The sequence below is a fragment of the Anastrepha ludens genome, chromosome 6, assembly GCF_028408465.1.
Source record: "Anastrepha ludens isolate Willacy chromosome 6, idAnaLude1.1, whole genome shotgun sequence".
NCBI classification, from domain to species: Eukaryota; Metazoa; Arthropoda; class Insecta; order Diptera; family Tephritidae; genus Anastrepha; species Anastrepha ludens.
The window spans coordinates 58,297,021-58,316,643 of record NC_071502.1 but is presented as its reverse complement, the minus strand read 5'-3'; the positions used below and the strand labels follow the sequence as shown (position 1 = coordinate 58,316,643).

Genomic DNA, 19,623 nt, shown 5'->3' with positions numbered 1-19,623 from the left:
GCATGCTCACCATAAACTTCCACCAAGATACGATGACTTTCGGCTGCTTTTTTCTTCATATTAAAATAATGAAGAAGAATTCCCCGCAAAAACACATTATTTGGCACGAAATTCGACATTTTCAAGTGTGGTAAAAATATTGTTGTTTACGCTTCAAATAAAAAACTTATACTGACGTTTGTGCCTTACGACAGTAGCTCTCCAATGAATGTTTGGAAATGTGGATCGATGGAATAATAATCAAGTTACGCCATCTGTTGTAAAACCGCACGAACTTATAAATAGACCTATTAATTACGAGAAATAAATGGGCTGCTATCTAGCGCGCGGGAGGGAGGAGGTTGGGAATGTGGCTTAATGTGAAAAAGAGTTGCTTAAAATATTTTAATATCCAAGCTGAAGTAGAGAATCTATAACTAATATTTACAATTGCTGCAAGAATTATTGTTTTTTTTTTTGTTTGTTGTATTTGCTTTGTGTTTTTAATTTGCTACTTGAATTTACATTTTTATTTATTATTATTTCTCTTTAACGTTCTTTTATTCGCGTTTGTTTTCTCTTTATATATTTATATCACATAACAAACTTTTCCTTTGCTGCTTATTTTATTTTAAATTATTTTTTTGAAATTTTACATTATTTTCTATTAACGCCTCACGACTTCACAACTGAATTTCCTGATTGCCGGTCAGTTGCCCCTCCCACCACTAATTATTGCACGCGTCGTCACATCCGCTGCTCAAAGCATACGAATCATTCTCCTTCCGCCTTTCTTCTTCAACTCAACTCTTGCTCACCCAGAGCATCTTATGGTATCTGCCCATTCATACGCATCTCCAGCTCCTCCTCCTCTTTGGTCAGCGGCACTGTTGTGTGATTGTACAGGCCCTGTGCCATCAATTGCAAGGCGAGCGGGTTTTTAGAACCTGAAGATTTCTTAATTTTAGCGCGTTTATTCTGGAACCAAATCTTGATTTGCGCCTCATTCAGACCCAACTCCGAACTCAATTGTTGGCGACGACGTTCGGTAAGATAACGATTCTCGTTAAATTCGCGCTGCAATGAAAAAGAAAAAAGAAGAAATGCATAAAGTCAATAAAATTTGCGTATGAAAAGTTTGAATAAAAACAATTTGAAGAAAAAAATAGTAAATTCAAAATTTAAGTACGGCACAAAAGCGTCAACAAATAGCAGGCAAGGCGAATCAATTATTTGCGGTTAAATGGTGTGAAGTCTCCTGCACGAGAGAGATAGAGCAAATTGTTGTAAGGTAAGAAAAATCGCAAAGACCCGCTAGAAGTGAAAATAATATATTGACCATAGCGAATTGGTAGTGAACAGTGAGGACAACAGGATGACGTACAACACGGGCACAGTTAGGCAGCTAAAACCGAGCTACTATAAAGCATGAGCATTAAGGTGGAGCGATAGCATACGGATTTTTTTATATATTTTTATTTTTTGTAATAACTAGACAAGGAAATGCTGTCTTTAAAAGAGTTAATAAATATAAAAATCACATTAACTTCAATTTCCAAACTCATTGCGGTGTTCACTGATCACTGGGTGATCGGTACTCATGCGGAGAAGCTTGGAATTCCGTACAACCCCTATTGCAAAAGCTGTGAGGATCCTGCAGAGAAAGAGACTGTGGAGCACTTTCTCTGCAAAGCTAGGCGCTTGAGATTCCTTAGCGTGCCCTTTGGGGATGACTTGAAGAAATTCTCCAGCCTAGATCCCTTTTCTCTCCTCTGCTACATCAACAGCACTGGATGGCTGTAGACGATTTTTTCTCTTCCCTAAATCCTTTCACAGGTAGTGGTCCACATTATGGTATCATAACGGCACGTAAGTGCTACTTGTAGTGTACCTGGGGTACTCTCGCCATCTTACCTACCTACCTAACTTCATAGAATAACGTTTACTGGCTCTAAGGTCCACAAGGGGATGAGGCCAGCACTAAGTAAGTAAGTAAGGATAACCTTTTGAGATGCTTTAAAAAACGCTTTTTAAAAAACTTTATATATCAAAGATTTTTGTTTAATTATTGTATATTAATTTTTTTCATAATAATAATAATTTAAATGATAAATAAATAAGCTAGCTTAGAAAGCCATGAAAACGCTTTGCAAACAATCTAAACACTAAAAGCAACCAAAGGGGAATGCAAGTGTTTGCATAAATATATAACATACGTAGTTTTGGGCAGTGAAAATCAAAAGGTTGAAATTAACTTTTTGTCAATAATTAATTGTCGCCCTCTTCACAAACGATGAGGCGAATAATATTTTGTGTTGGATAGCCAACACTCTGCAAGTCTACCCAAAGCGGTTTAAAAGTAAAAAGTTTCGTTTCACCTTAATGAACATGCACATACACACTTGAACGGCTCAGCATTAGAATCACAATTCTTTTACGTGTTTGTTGTGGTTGCCGCATGCTCAGCACGTAATCGTCTTGAATGTAAGTATGTAGGGTGCGCTGTGTCAGGGGCGTATTTAATTGGCTTGACAGATAAGCCTAATATCTTCTACTCTCTGTTCTGATCCATTCGAGATGCATGAAAACTAGTTTTGGAAGAATTTGTCACTTTTTTCTTCTTCTACGGCTTTGCTACGCCCTACGGGTGACGAACTGTGCGTGAGTATAAATATTTTGCAAATGTGGCACGCAATAAAAAATAGTATTAAATTTTGAAAGGAGTTTTTTTTTTTTTGTAAAGACAGTCAATACCAAAGCATAAGGCACAGCAAAAAAAAAAAATTAAAAATAAACGCGATTTTTGAGCCGCTTCCAACTAGCACTTTATCCAAAATTCAATGGACTATAAAATTGCATACTCGATACTTTTCAAAAAATTCTGACTAAAAAGTTTGAAATTTTGATGAATATTTTTTTAATTTTTTTTAAGTTTGAAACTTGGTTTATACGGTTTATACAGGAGACTGAACTTTGTTCTCATAAACAATTATTGAAATTAAAGAATAAGTAAATAAGTTGTCAGAACTAAATTGTCAATAAGTCCCTGTGCTATGGCTGTGTACTATACCTTATGTTGTGCATCGTTTGTACTGTACGTAGACTTTAGTCTTTGACTGTATGTTTATATTTACATACTTTTGTGTATTGTATATGTTGTATGAGGGAAATAAGAGTGTTAGAGAAGAGGACTTGTATAGGAAAGGAAGTAGCAAATCAGACATGCTTGCAGATGATATAAGCAAAGGGTATTGTGACAATTTAGCTGTCCATGCATTTGAAGGTCCTTGTGGAAGTCTCGAGGCTTTGAGCAGCAAACTAAATAAAGAATAACGCCAAATTAGAGCAATCAATTGAAAACGGAAGTTATTGGTGAATGGCACGGTAATATTTTCTAATTTAATCCTTAATTTTTGAGCTTTGTAGGAATTTTTAGTTTCAATAACACAAACTTGGAACTTTATGATGGAACTTTAATTTAATTTAAAACAAAGTCAGTCATATTACTTTAAAAAGGCATCACACAAATCATAAACTAGTTTAATACCATTTCTATTACTAAGCCTGTTAGAGCCTTTTCACCTTTAGTATCGAATTAAAAAACTGCGCTTTTAAATTTGACAACTATCAGGCTGTGCTTTTTCGGAGCTCGAACTAAAAAGGTGAATTTTGAACGAAATTAAAATTATGAAAGTTTTTAAAATTTCTAGTTAAATTTGTTACAGTTACTACTCTGCTTCTTTCTGTGGTTTATGAAATTCGTAGGGATGAATTTTGAGCGAGAACAAAGTATTTTAAATTTATAATCGATTTTTTTTCAGTGTCCACTCTGCTTTTTTGTGGAATTGCGTTATGAAATATGCGTTTTTGAGCATACTAATGTGTTCTTGGTTGGTTGGTTAGAGTGGTGATTCATCCAGAATCCAACTAGCGCTTCCGCACCATTTTGTTGCCACATCCTCTTTACCAAATTATTTAACAGTTATTTGCAGCAGGACTATATCCAGTCTGTGCGGTTTAGGAACCTTATTAGGTTGTTGACGTCTAAGCCTGAGTTCTTAGTTCTTAGAAATTTTTGAAACTTGAAATTTAAATTTGCGCTTATAAAACTGAATTCGAATACACTTAGTTTTTACGCTTTTTCATAGCTTGTAGATTTTGAATTTATAATTTTTTTTAAGTTTTTTGTTTGTTTTTTAAATAAAAATAGTTAAACCTTATGTTTCTTTAAGGTTTTTAGAATTTGATTTGGACATTTTGGCTTTTTTTGCTTTTGAAAGCAAAAGTTATATTTACTCGAATACTGTTTTTGGTAGATTTTGAATTAAAATTACACAGGCCGACAAAATTTAACCAACATTCAGACCCAGAAACCAGACTATATATTTCCGAAGGTTTATGATGCGCTGAATCCAAATCTGGCCTCAGAATTGCTCTATTAGTTTGAGTTTTCGAGATATCCTAACCTAAAAGTGCAAAAAACCCCATTTTTGCCCATATTTGAGGTTATGTAGCCTTGCAGATGTTTTCTTTCACCAAAATTAAAGGATGGCATCTTTAAATACAATCCTTCTTTTTTCAAATGGCGTTTTGTTTGCTCAAATATCATTTTTTTTCGCAGAGATATCGCATTTTGAAATTTTCATGTTTCGAAATTTTCCTACACCTGAAAATCGATTAAGATAACATAGACATGATATATTCGATTACTAATTTTCTTGAATTGAGTCTTATTTTTCTTAAAATTTTGTCTCACACCATAAGTGTGCTGACTCACCACATCCCTACACTATCTAACCTTTGGGTACCGAGTCACACACAGCCCTAACCCCTAGAAACCACCCCTATCATACCGCGAGCAGGCTAACCCACATAACCGCAAGCAGGCTTTCCCACAAACTCCAAATTTACATACTATTAATCCATATATTTCAGGCCCTCAAACCCAAGAAAATTAGTAAGCGACTATATCATGTCTATGTTATCTTAATCGATTTTCAGGTGTAGGAAAATTTCGAAACCTGAAAATTTCAAAATGCGATATCTCTGCGAAAAAAAATGATATTTGAGCAAACAAAACGTCATTTGAAAAAAGAAGGATTGTATTTAAAGATGCCATCCTTTAATTTTGGTGAAAGAAAACATCTGGAAGGCTACATAACCTCAAATATGGGCAAAAATGGGGTTTTTTGCACTTTTAGGTTAGGATATCTCGAAAACTCAAACTATTAAATTAATTTTAGTTATCAATCCGAATTTTGCATGGACAGAGAAGCAGATATTAGTTTAAATTATTTCGGATACTTTTCCTTGTAGACTAGTGTTATCGTTTTTTCATATTTTGAAAAAAAAATATTTTACCGTTTTTTCAAAAGATTTCGTATTACAGCACTTTTTTTTATATTTTCAAAAATAGAAACTTCCTTTAGTCGAATACTAATTTTTAAATTAAAGACAGACTATTTATTCTGTAGCGAATTCTAACTCCAAATACACACAAAGTAAACCTCTGGCCACTTTAGTGCATTAGATGAAATAGAAATTGTTCTTAAAACTTTATAGGAATACTCGGAAACTTTAGAGACACGTTTTAGAAATTTAGCATAAAAATGTTTCAATCGAATATGCAGACTATGCCGTGCTAATACAAATTAATACTCCTGTGGCCATGCGTACTTTACTTCTTCTTTTACTGCTTTACTAAAATTTTCATATGAGTCTTAAGATCAGTTAAAATATTTATAAACTTCTTTAAATAATCTTGGATTTTTTTATCCAATATTTACCTTCAAACGCGCCAACTGTTCACTGGAAAATGCTGTGCGCGGCCGTTTCTCGTCATTATTTTTGTCTTTCGGCTGCTTGGGGCGGCGATAGCGTGGACCTGCAATGCAAAAAAATATATATATATATTAAAATTAAACAAGAAAAATAATTCTTAACGCATTTCTGCGCTCAAACAACTTCATAATAATGAATATGTAATGTCATAAGTATGGAATTAAAATATTTTTCAATAGAATTCCGCAAATAACTACAAAAGTCGGTACAGGCTAAGCTATATAGACATCTACTCGACCATGTGTGTGTGTATGTGCAGGAATATAGCAGTAGAATTTCATTGCGTGGCACATGTCAATATGTCAGCTGTCAGCCGTTGACAGCCAGTCAGCCGGTTGCATGCAACAACGCGTAGGCGGCAAGTTTACACAGAAAAATTAATGCAGTGAAGGTAAAACTGAAAAAACTCAATAAAAAAGGATAATTTGCGAAAGCAAAGACAGACCATCTCATAATTTAAATATGTGTGTATGTACGTGTAAATGTATTTACATATTTAGTTTTATATATAGAAGAAAACGGCCGGCGCAAAGCTGCGCACGTTTGTCGGCGTTTGTTTTTTTATCTATAAAATTTTCAATACATTTTTGCCTTTATCATCTCTTTTGGACTGCATTGGAGTAAACGAATATTTTAGAACTTACATACACACATGCAGAGCTGAATTTGATTAATTATTGAAATTCATTAGTTATTAATGTTTCATTATTATTAATTCAGTCATTGTTTAATTAGCATATGTATATGTTTATATGTGAGCAGGTATATTCCTCAAGCCATGAATGCATATGTATGTAACATATAGAAATGTATATACATATACCAATTTATTAATTAGCAGTTTAACCCACACAACATCGCGACTGTAAAGGTTGCCAACCAGATTTGCTTAGTTGGCTGGCTGACCAGGCTTTTCTTGTTTTTGTTTTGTTTAATTTATTATTATTATTTTATTTCCACTTTTAAATTAGTTCGCTCTTTAACAGTGTGCTTGTCGCCTTGGCAGCCTAATTTGTCAGCTGTCAGAAGCGACACAAACTAAACTATTTCATGCACGTCTGTCCGTCTGCATTTAAATACATAAGTATGTGTTGTATTTTCCATTGTGAATTTAGTTGAGCCTCGCCATGCGCCATTTCTACGCAACCGCCCTCTGTGGCCCTCCCCATTTCTTCTCAGCGTTAATAATATTGTTAATTAATTTTTGTAGACCACAAAAATATTTTACTATTGCAACAACGGAAAAAGAAGAAGCAGCTTTGTTGTAAGAAAAAATGACACTGTCACATTTTGCATGTATGGATAATTAAAAAAACCTACAGCAAAACAAAAACAATAAATGAAAGAAAAAATAAACTGCCGACTAGGAACAGCCGCCAGTAACCAAAAAAAAAACAAAACAAAAATGAAAATTCAAATAAAAATTTAATGCTATGCAAATTAAGGTGCAGCTGAGCTGCTTGAGTGAGACGATGGTCAAAAACAAAGAAAAGAAACAGTAATAATAATAATGAAATAAAATGTGTGAAGTGCTTTGAGTGGTTAAGGCGTTGAAGGTGTCTGTTTTTTTTTTTTGTTTTTTTTTTTGTCTTTTGTTTATGATAGGAAAAATAAAGTGTGGCAGGTGCGTAGTGAAATAGTATGTGGAATAAAATTTAAATTGGGAAATTTATTTTTTAATGAACGAATTTTGCTTCAGAATTTTTGGCATTTCATTAATGACTTTCATTATTTTAGAATGGTTTTACGCGCTGTAAGTGGTGTTAAAGAGTGGTAAAAAATTGATAAAAGAGAAGAAAAAAAATTATTTAAAATAAATGGCATACAAAAATTTCAAAAGTTGTTCAATTAAAAAAATGGCTTCAAAATGCATGCAAAATTCAAAATATGAATTTAAAAATAGCTTCAAAAATACTTCATAAGACTCATAATTGAAAATATGAATTAAAAATTAAAATAAAATAAAAAATAAATAGCTTTAAAAATACTTCATAAGATTCAAAATTGAAAATATGAATTTAAAATAGCTTTAAAAATACTTCATAAGACTCAAAATTGAAAATATGAATTTAAAAATAGTTTTAAAAATACTTCATAAGACTCAAAATTCAAAATATGAATTAAAAAATAGCTTTAAAAATACTTCATAAGACTCAAAATAGAAAATATGAATTTAAAAACGGCTTTAAAAAAACTTCATAAGATTCAAAATTGAAAATATGAATTTAAAATAGCTTTAAAAATACTTCATAGGATTCAAAATTGAAAATATGAACTTAAAAATAGTTTTAAAAATACTTCATAAGACTCAAAATTGAAAATATGAATTTAAAATTAGCTTTAAAAATACTTCATAAGATTCAAAATTGAAAATATGAATTTAACATAGCTTTAAAAATACTTCATAAGACTCAAAATTGAAAATATGAATTTAAAAATAGTTTTAAAAATACTTCATAAGACTCAAAATTCAAAATATGAATTAAAAAATAGCTTTAAAAATACTTCATAAGACTCAAAATTGAAAATATGAACTTAAAAATAGTTTTAAAAGATTCAAAATTGAGATATGAACTTAAACATAGTTTTAAAAATACTTCATAAGATTCAAAATTGAAAATATGAATTTAAAATAGCTATAAAAATACTTTATAAGATTCAAAATTGAAAATATGAATTTAAAATAGCTTTAAAAATACTTCATAAGACTCAAAATTGAAAATATGAATTTAAAAATAGTTTTAAAAATACTTCATAAGATTCAAAATTGAAAATATGAATTTAAAATTAGCTTTAAAAATACTTCATAAGACTCAAAATTGAAAATATGAACTTAAAAATAGTTTTAAAAGATTCAAAATTGAGATATGAACTTAAACATAGTTTTAAAAATACTTCATAAGATTCAAAATTGAAAATATGAATTTAAAATAGCTATAAAAATACTTCATAAGATTCAAAATTGAAAATATGAATTTAAAATAGCTTTAAAAATACTTCATAAGACTCAAAATTGAAAATATGAATTTAAAATTGGGTTTAAAAATACTTCATAAGACTCAAAATTGAAAATATGAACTTAAAAATAGTTTTAAAAATACTTCATAATATTCAAAATTGAAAATATGAATTTAAAATTGGCTTTAAAAATACTTCATAAGACTCAAAATTGAAAATATTAACTTAAAAATAGCTTCAAAAATACTTTATAAGACTCAAAATTGAAAATATGAATTTAAAAATAGTTTTAAAAGATTCAAAATTGAGATATGAACTTAAAAATAGTTTTAAAAATATGATACTTCATACGATGTTTTCTTCTTTAGTACCTTAATAGTGCCCTTTCAAAGCTGCTATCGATGGAATTTCAATCTCAAAATCTTTCAAAAAATATTAAATTTTTAAAATGAATCGTTTTTTAAGCAAATTTCGAAGAAAATTTAGCAAAAATCGCTCTAAAAATCAGTCATGTGGTAAGTCGTATAATTTTCAAATATTGTAAAATGTAATCCACATGGCCGCACACCAACAGTATTTTTCCGCAAAACTCTTTTTTATGAAGAAACTCTTTAAAAAAAAAGAAAAAATAGCCTTTAAAAACATTTAATGTATTTTCAAAATTTTTAGAATAAACTAACATTTAAATTCTTTTCCAAACACAATAATTTTTAAATTTACTCGCTCGATAAATATGGAAGCAAAGTTCGCGCTTAACAGCTTCACTTTTATTTTGAATAAACTCAAATTTTATAACATCTTAAAAATGCTTACATTACTTTCTTTGACAATTACTGCTGCTAATTGGCGCTTCATATTTTTTATTTGTTTTTTTCCCCCCATTATCTTACTTTGTTTGAGCCCTAAACCCATACATTTACAACTTTAATACTAAAGGGAAATAAATAGTCAATTTAAATTTTAAAGCCAAACATTTAGATAATAAAAAAGTAATTAAGAAGAAAAATAAAAGCTTTGGCAAAGCATTGCAATTAACACCTTTAGATTTCCTGTTAGCAGTTGCTCAAGCAATTTCGTCATACCAACAACAATGAAAGATTGCTGAGAGTACAACCACATTACCCCTTTCTACCCCTTTATGACTCCTCAATCGCATTACTTGTAATCCTCAGTTAGCTGCAATCTATTCTTAAGCTACAACCTCAAGCGCAAGCTGTGCCTCCCAAGCATTCTGCGAGTACTTAAGTCTCGAGTAGCTTCAACTTTCAATGTGTACTTCTCACTTTGTTTTTATATTTTTCCCCATACACATTCTTTTTGTTGTTGTGTGTTGACGGTTAGTTGTTAATTTTTTGATTTGCTAATTGCAAATGACTTAATAAGCAGACGGCTGACTAAGCGTTAGGCGCTGAAGCATTTGTTTTTGTTTTTTTTTTTTCCTTCATAGCTGAGAAATCAGAATTAATAGGCGCTTTGCGCCAATAATAAGGCTTTTAAAGTGTGCAACAACAATAATAAATAATACACATTAAAGTGCTTTAAGCCGCTATTAACAACTAAATTATAGGTTTTCTGGGAGAAAACGGAAGTTCCAACCGCAATTTTAGGTAGGCAGTGGAATAAAATTCAATTCAAATGAAATTGAATGGATGCTGCTGCTGAGACCGCCACTGGAATTATATAATTTTTAAAAAGTGTTGAGCGTTGATGGCATTAAATGTGTTGCGAATTGCAAATGGCCGCTTATTACCAATTCATTATTTATAATTAATTGGTGTTCTTTTTTATTTGAAGTTTAAATTGTGAGTTTTTTAAATTTGTAAAATTAACTTCCTTTTTATGTTTTGTGGTTGAAGTATATGCAAATAAATGCAGAAGCAGAAGCAGCAGCAGAGTGCAGAGTGCAGAGTCTTTATACGAACTTATAAAAAAATTTGGAATTTATCACTTGCTGAGTAAGATTTCATTTGAGCGCCGAGATGTATACACATATATGTTTGTATGTATGTATGTATACTTGAATATGTGCATATAACCAAAAACATAACCTTGCCGCTTCTTCTTTTCTTTAAATAGCAACGAATTTATCGCTCGCTGCTCATATTTCCATCAGCAGTAAATTAAAAATCAATTCAAAACCATAAAAATGCACTTAAATCATCAATTAACAACCGAAAAATCAGCCAAGAAGCGGTCATATTTATATGTACACATCCATACATACAAGCATTCATAATCAAAGTGAATTGTGTGTGAGGAAAGGAAGAAAGTATATGCGCATGTGCATGTGTGGGTGTGTGCATGTATAAATGAAATAGAAAGCGCACTTTAAAAAAAGATGCCACAAGTTAGGCTGATGTGAAATCGACATACGCACATACATATTAATGTGTACTTATTCATACTTACATATATGAGTGCTCGTCTAAATACAAACTAGCAGAAGTGTTTCGTTTATAAAGAAGTTGGTATATTTGCCCGTGTGCCTGTGAGTTCGTTAAAAAATGCTTATACAAAGATTAAAAAAACGGAACAACAGATTAACAAAGTACCGGACTTCAGTGGCGAATACAAGCATTTTTATTTCAGGGCAAACACGTGGCAACCTATCCCCTATCCTATTTCCATTCACTTTTCTTTTTGAAATTTTTCGTCCTATCATTTCAGCAGCTCTTTGGGCGCATCACTCATCACTGAATTTTAAAATGTGAACTTTTTTCGATATCATTGTGTGGGTGCACTTTTACACAGCGAGTGGAAAAGTAAATTTAAAAGGAGGATTTTAATAGTGAATACTGAAAATCAAAGGTGAAACTATAAATAATTATTTTAATAAGGTTAGGCCAACCTCATTGTGAATTTTAAGAAGTTTAAAAGGGAACAATTTTTACACAAAAAAATAAAGCAAACCACCTATTACTATAAAATTTTTAATTTTTTTACCGAAAATAAAAATAGTTACTGAAAATAAAAAGTAGTGAAAAACTTCAGTTGTAGAAGAAAAAAAGCAATCATTTAAAATAATTAGTTTACAAGACATACAATAGAAATTTTATAAGTTGATACATAAACAATTCTTTTCAACCTTATTTCAAATTTAAAAAATAATTGTGTCTTATTTTATATATGAAAATATCGTCTTTTTTTATAAATAAAATTATAAAAATTGTAAAATAAAATGAGGCGTAAAAATATTCTAAATATTTCGAAGCTTCTCGAGAAAATAATACTGCCTCTAAATAATTTCTGCCTAGCTACAAAATTTAAGAAAAAAAAATAAATAAACATAGACATAAAAATAAAAATCAATAAAGTCCTACGTAAGCGCCTTGCGAGCACTAAAAATGATTTAAAAATATGCTACATAAATTGTGTGCAACTAATTAACAACAACGACAAGTCAGGTCAGTATATACCATTAAAATAAATAGAAAATGTGCGTTATTTTTCATTTTGATAAAAAAACTTTAAAATTCTAAAATCACAGCTTCTATACAAAAAATTATTTTGATGCTTTAAAATTTCTACATAAAAAATTTAGCTTTTGAAAAAAGCGAAAAAAAATTATTAAAAATAAGAGTATTTTTAAGTGCCTCTTTATCATTCTTGTTGTCATAATAAAAGCGTTCTTTCATTAAAAGAAGTAAATAAATAAACACGTCTTAATTTTTATACGAGTAACTGTGAAGAACAGTCCCGGAAATATGAAAATTTAGAGTTTCCAACAAAAAAGAGTTAGCCCGTGCGCACGGGGGGGCGTGAACCCTGCAAGACGAAGTTTTAAAAAATTTTTTGACATGAATCGATATGAAAAAAAAGCAAAAAAAATAGCACTGCAACAAAAGTTGGAACCCCCCCTAAATCTGAGGGTATGCGCACGGGCCTGGTTAGCGCTAATTAATAATCTGTTTTTTAACTTGAAAAAACAAAATCCAAATCGCATACTCTTCAAAAGCAAGCTTCTTTAAAAAATAACATATAAACCTCCGTAGGAGTCAAAGTAAAACCAGAAAAACAATTTGTAATTGTTTCTTTTTTACAGCAAGTAAGAAAAAGTAAGTTTAAAATACGCAAAAGTGTTAAACAAATTTTCCTGGTAAAATTCATTAAAATTAAATTCTTAAGATAAATTTATGAGATAAAACGTTTAGGGTAAAAAAAAATTTCATGAAAAATAAATGGAAAAATTGGAAATTTTATTAAGGGGACTGATACCTATAAAATATCGAAAAAAAATATTTTTTTTTTCATAAAATGTTAATATAATCCTTTCAGAATATGTCAAAAAAAATTTAGAACGTAAATTTAAGTATTTCTTATATTATAGATCGTCAACCGTGACGACGCTATTCTTTGCGTTCGAGCGCTGGGAGAGGTATAGTTACGTTGCCGACTTTAGACGCGTTTTTCCCCAAAACTACATTTTTCGAATTGGCGTGCACGATAACTCGAAAATTTATTGACCGATCTCCCTGAAATGTTGCACACATCTTTCTTATGATATTACTATTTATGGAAATTTACAATATTTCGAAAAATTTTCGAAGAAATAATCATTTCGAAGCAAAAATAGTAGGAAAATTCGCCTCAAAATTCCTTTTTTTAAGTATTTTATTCCGCTAATTTGTTTTCCATTTTTTTTAAAACATATAGAAATTATGACATTAATAAACAAAAAAGTTTTTGGTTTTTTGTATTCAGGTCATGGGCGCCGATGCTAAAATGTCCGCCGATTGAGAAGCCCCACTGCGACCTTCCTGGAAGAATTGAGTGTGAATCGGTCATTTTAAATGATTAAAATAAAAAAAAATGTTTATATGATTTTAATGTATAAATAAACTGTATGTCAATTTTGAAGAAAATATATTGACTTCTTCATTTTAAATAATTTTAATGAAAATCAGGGAAAATATGGCCGTATACAGGAATCTGTCCCCTTAAGGTGAAAAAATATTAATCATATATTTTTCTATATTTTTGATTTTCGTTGCCATGCTAAAATCGAAGCTTAACAGATAATAGATAATGTCCGATTTTTCCTCTGTTTTTCTTTTGATATTTTATTTTTCTAATATTAAGAAATTTTTTTATTTATAAATATCCAGCGCGAATCTGTGGAGTATGAGTGGATACGATTTTTTTTTTATTACATATTTTCCAAAAAAAAGTCGTTTTCGACTTGTTGTAACATTAGAAGAAAACAAATTTTGCAATTCCAGGCATAACAGTTACCAAAAATACAATTTTTAGATCTATTACATATTTAATAACATATTTGAAATTGAATAACAATAAAAAATAGGCTTTCTTTAGTAAAATATACTAATTATTAATAACAGAATAAAATAGAGAGTCAACAAAAAAATTTAAAATACTAAAAAAAAAGTACTCCCCACGTAACTCATTTATATCTAAAATTCTTTGCATCAATATATTTCTATTATTGGATCATTTTCATGTGGAAGCGATTATCCAATCACATAAATCCAGCTGCTATTTGTTTATTAGACACAACCAATGAAATTATACGGTTAAAACGCAATCATATCTTAGACTTGCCATTCCTCTAGTATGAATCTACTCAACCTATAAACTTTAAGGTAAAATTAAGTAAGTTAATCTTAAGTGATAATATTAACAAACAATGAATTTAAGCAATCTTGAAGTACTAATGAATTTTAATAATTTAAGAACGAACTGTACAAGTTAATAAGCTGTTGTAATTTCTATGTAGATTTGCACAAAAGCAAAACTACCGCGGCCATTATCTTATAAGATCTAATTTGCTGAATGTCTTATAGTAGATAGATTGCAAATAAAGTAAGTTAGAAAAAAAAGAAAATGTGGAAGCTATGGCAAAAAAGAAACAAATCAAGCTTTATTCAATATGCATGCATGTGTATGTTATAACAATTTTGCAAAATGCAAGTTTTTAGCCAACAAATCCAAAATATAGCATATTTCAAATAGAAAAAATAAAATAATTTTTCAATTTAATTTCGAATTTTAATCAATACGCCATTATTTTTCACAATCATGAAAAAAAACAAAAACTAAATTTTTTTAGAGAAAATTGTGCAGAGAAACCCTCTAATTCGCAAGAAAATTTTAATAAAAACCATATAGCATAAATGAATTAAAAAAAAATGTGTAACAAAATTTTTTTTAAGTGCAAAAGAATAAGTTAAGAAGTCGAATAAAATATTCACTGATAAAATTAAAAAAAAGTGATATGTTTAAGTATACATCGACGCTCACAACCGTAATTCCAAATCCACATTTTTTTATTTTTACTTTTAGTTTCTTCAGATTTGATTTCTTTCTGAAATGCCGAAACAGTTATCAGCAGCCATTTCCCCATTGTAGAACAAACAACATACACACACATATGCACATGCTTACGTGTAAATCAGTTCTACTTCTTCTGTTTCTTGTTTTTATTTTAACTGTCACATAAAATTGTCACATAGCGGATAGGCATCAAAGGCAAGCTCACGCACTCACACACACTCATCGACCAGCCTCCAATGTAAACACTGATATTTCACACAGCATGTGGGCGTACTTTGAAATCGAAGGATATGCCGCCAATCGTCACTATGTGTGAGTCCTTTGGCACGATTTTTATCTCCCAATTTTGTTGTTGTGTTTTTTGAGAATATAAAAAAACAAGTTAGGCTGCTTTACTTGACCTTGTATGTTTCCATTTCATACATTTTTTGTTCTTGTGATATCTGCACGTAAGATGTAATTAAATATCGCAACAAGGAGAGCCAACGGTTATTACAAAATGGCTGACTGCTGTAGGTCCAATTTGAAAGCAATACAAATGGCTTCGTGAACTTTGCCTTAGATGCCCTTGGAAATAAGATTTTAGTAGAACGAAAACAGTTAGATTTTTAGGCTATTGTATTGCGAAAAGACACACAATTACAAAAACAATTATTTGCTTATTTTTCTTTTAGAAAATCTTCACAGTCCAGTAAAAAATTACGTAGTCCTTTCCCTAGTTCCTACCACATACTTGTCTAATCATAATTCACCAAATTATAACTCACCCGAACTTGGTCGATCACTGTAGCGCGTGCAATACACCCACGCCGGCCACACTTCATTTTTGCCACCTTCCGTTGTCGTAGAGCCGGTTTCAGAGCGTGTATCATCGGACGACTCCATGCCCGAGTCACGGCTGACGGCCGAGGGCGGCGGTATGGGTTGTGGACTACTACTCTTACTGGGCAGGCGGCTGGTGGGCGAAGAATTTAATGAACTACCCGCCGATGTCGACGATGATGCCGAAGAAGATGCGCTCGACGCACTGGAACCGGGTGGTGGACTGGCGATGCTTGATGCACTTGCCGCCGAGGAAGTGCTTGAACATGGTGGTGCCGCTACAGACTGGCCAATTTGTGAGACTGCCTTACAAAGCGAACCCAAAGCGGACTTCTCCAATGCGCCTACACTGCCGACGGCTGCTGGCGAGATTGCGGTTACTAATGGAGTCCCAGACTCGTTACATTTTGCCGCAGCCGGCGGTAGGACGCCACTGCGACGCATGCGACTGTTGACAATCTCCTCATGTATGCGTGGATATGCTGCGGGATTGAAACAGTTCAAGAAGTTGGCGCGCTCCAGCATCATAGCAGTGGCGGCGGCCGCAGCGGCTTGCTGCTGTCGACTCAGCTCTAAGAGATCGACGCGCGTAAAGGCGGAGGGTGTGGCAGAGCGTGCGGCATCAAAGGGCCGGAAAATACTATTCGCATTCAAATGCGTTTGTTTGCTCGCCGCTGTGGTAGCAGCACTATTGGCCCCGCGGCCACTCGCCTCATTGCCGCCAAAGCGATCGCTGAGTATATTGGAAATGGAAAAGGCGAGTGTTGGCTTAGCGGATTGTTGATGTGCGGGTGGTGGCGTACGTTGACAAGCGCTGTTTGGAGTATCGTCCACATCATCCACATCGATATCGTCCTCTTCATCCTCCTCCGCCTCGTCGTCTTCTGTGGAGTGTACGCGCGTTTGAGCTTTGCTATTAAGTGTCGCCATTTCGGCATCCGCATGAAAGTTATCTTCTATAATCGAATCACTTTCCTCTTCCTTGATGGTCATTGTGGAGGCAGGTGTAGATGAGGGTGTAGAGGAGCCACTTGGTGAGGCAGCCAAACGCTGATGCAATGAGGCGGCATGATTGGCTGCGGCTAAAGCAGTTGCTGCAGCAGCATCAAAACCAGGATGATGATGAAAGGCGGCGGCATTCACCAGTTGTTGCTGGTGCAGCTGCTGCAGTTGTTGCAAATGATGCAAATGTTGGAGCTGCTGATGTTGATGGTAGAGTGTGGCAGCGGTAGCTGCATTTGTAGCGACCGTATTCACGGGGTGTGGCAGCATTGTGGACGTTGCGGGGGCGGCTATAACATGTGGTAGTGGTGGCGGTGGCGGATGTGGGTGCAGGCTCATATCCAGAACTGTGCTGGCAGTAGGAGTGTATTGTAAATGTTGTGATTGTTGTTGGTGTTGCTGGTTCTGGCGGTGATGGTGCGGCGATTGTGGTATACCAGGCGGACTTGGAGCAGATTGCGGACTGCAGCGATCCTCTAGGGCCATTGGTAGTTCCGTGGCAATTTTGGATGATGCACGTGCGTTGACGTGGCGCGGACGCAAATGCAATTTCAAAAATTTCTCACCGATAAAACACTATTGGAATTTCAAATAGTTGAATTTCATATATTGTTAAGTTTTAAAAATTGTCACACTGCCATAAGATAACGATTTGTAAATTTGCTTAATTGAAAATGGCTTTAATTTATTTATAGAATTGTTAATTTCCCTGTGCTTTTACTTCAAACACTTATCACTTCAAACACTTGTTTTTGGTTTTCTTTTTTTCGCTTCACGCAAATCCGTAGGCGTTCACGTTTTCATTGAAGTTCAATTTGCTTCTACTCGAACACTTGTTTGTTGGCTAAAGAAGAAAACACGTTTATTTTTTTCTTATTTGTATTGCTTCTTCGTCTTCTTCTTTACTTCTTTGTACATGCTCTCCAAACACACGACTACGACGCACACGTCTGTTCACGGCGAACGCAACGAGTAAATTAACTAATCACAGTTGCTTATCGTCCCAATGAAGCGACAACTCCAGCAAACGATGACGACTTCAACAACGCTGAGCGACAGTCATAGTCAGTCATACAGATTGAACTGTTAAGCCTGTCAAACAGGCTGCCAAGCAAGCAGGCCAGTTCCTGCACTCTCACTCACAAGGCGAGCACGCATAACGTAAACGTCGACCCTAAATGTGTGAGAGCGAGTGAGCACGACAATCCGATGTTGTTGCTGCACAATTGGAGGCTGAGTTGTGGTGGTTGGTTACTCACGCGCGCACTTCCATTTATGTATGCATTTGCATGTGTGCGTGTGTGTACCCGCAACGAAGGCGGACGATTTGACAGACAGGCCGAACGACTGATTGGCTTCTATAGTGTGATTTTTGTTGCTGCTTTTGTAAATAGCTTGTACGCTAGCTGCACGTTGATCGATTACTTTTGGACAGCTTTGACAGAACTGCGCTGGACTAAGCTTCCACAACGACTGATATGCTGATAACCGCCGACCAGCTGATGGCACGCAGATTGAGTAGCGTGCCGGTTGAATATGGTATGCGACGGCAGCGGTATAGGTGAAGGCAGCGACGACTAACTGAGCGGCTGAATGGCTGGATGGCTAACCGGCAGACTGAGCGCGATTATTATTACAATTATTGGATATTTTAAGCTGTCAAATGTGGAGTAAATGTAGATGTGGAAAGTGTTTGTTTGTAGTTGAGCTAAACGTGAGCCTTTGAGCGTTCATTTATTTTGCTTCTTCAAAACAAGTATGTACATGAATATGTAGATTGACGCACAGTGTACTCTCTCCCAACGGTAGGTTTTTCAGTACCAAAAAAATTCGTAGGAATTTTTCAAATTTTTTTCTTGAGCGGACAACCCTCCCAAGCAGTACATGGCCACTTTTTCGCTCCACTAAAAGCATTTTAGTTTCTTCATATGCAGACAGTTTACAACACTTTTACTTCGTTTCAAACACAAAATTATTTTGTTAAATCTTATTAAAAACAAACATAAATTCAGGGCCTGCGCTGGAAAGCAATACATGTCGTTCTACGTATGAATTATAATTAAAAACATGGTAGACGGTTACGGCGGCCATCTTCAAATTCACCTCCAAAATATTGAAATTAAAGGAAAGACTCGCCAAATTAAAATATGTAAATATTTAAATACCTTGCAAAGCAAAATTTGTTTTTTATATTTTCCGTCTCTTGTTTAATGAAAATTCTTTGCATTTTGTCAAATATTTATATACATATTCTAGATAGGAAAGTAACACTGATTAAAGATTAAATATTTGTGACAAATTACTATTTTTTTTTTTGTTACACTTTTCTCTTAAGCAGACAAATTTTCCACTCCCTTAGGTGCCTGCTTAAGATAGAATGCACTGTATTTATTTTTGATTTTCGAAAACAACGATTTCCTTTTAGTTTAATTAAGTCCTTTAAATTATTTTGCATAAGCGGAATCAAATTTCACATACAAATTTCTACTTCAAATGTTTGTATACTTATGTACTTTCATGTACATATATATATGAATTTTGAATGTTTAGAGCTCTGTTGAGCAGAACGAAGTTTATTATTCAGAATAAAAATTCGTATAGTTATATGCCAAATTTTATTGAAATTTTTCAAACCATTTTTATTTCTATTATAAAACATTCCAACCACTCGTGGACTACCAAAATATTTTTTAAATTTGGTTATTTTGTTTAAGCGATAGCCCATAAACA

At 33.0% G+C, this 19,623-nt stretch overlaps 1 protein-coding gene across 1 annotated transcript; it reads right to left on the bottom strand.

The window, feature by feature from the left end:
- Window positions 1-417: 417 nt before the first annotated feature.
- On the bottom strand, window positions 418-18,478 carry LOC128866906 (segmentation polarity homeobox protein engrailed). The gene is made up of 3 exons (XM_054107948.1): window positions 15,837-18,478; window positions 5,766-5,863; window positions 418-1,056 (listed from the first exon to the last, which is right to left on the bottom strand). The coding sequence occupies exons 1-3, from the start codon at window positions 17,377-17,379 to the stop codon at window positions 808-810; spliced, it is 1,890 nt and encodes a 629-aa protein (XP_053963923.1). The 5' UTR covers window positions 17,380-18,478; the 3' UTR covers window positions 418-807.
- Window positions 18,479-19,623: the final 1,145 nt, after the last annotated feature.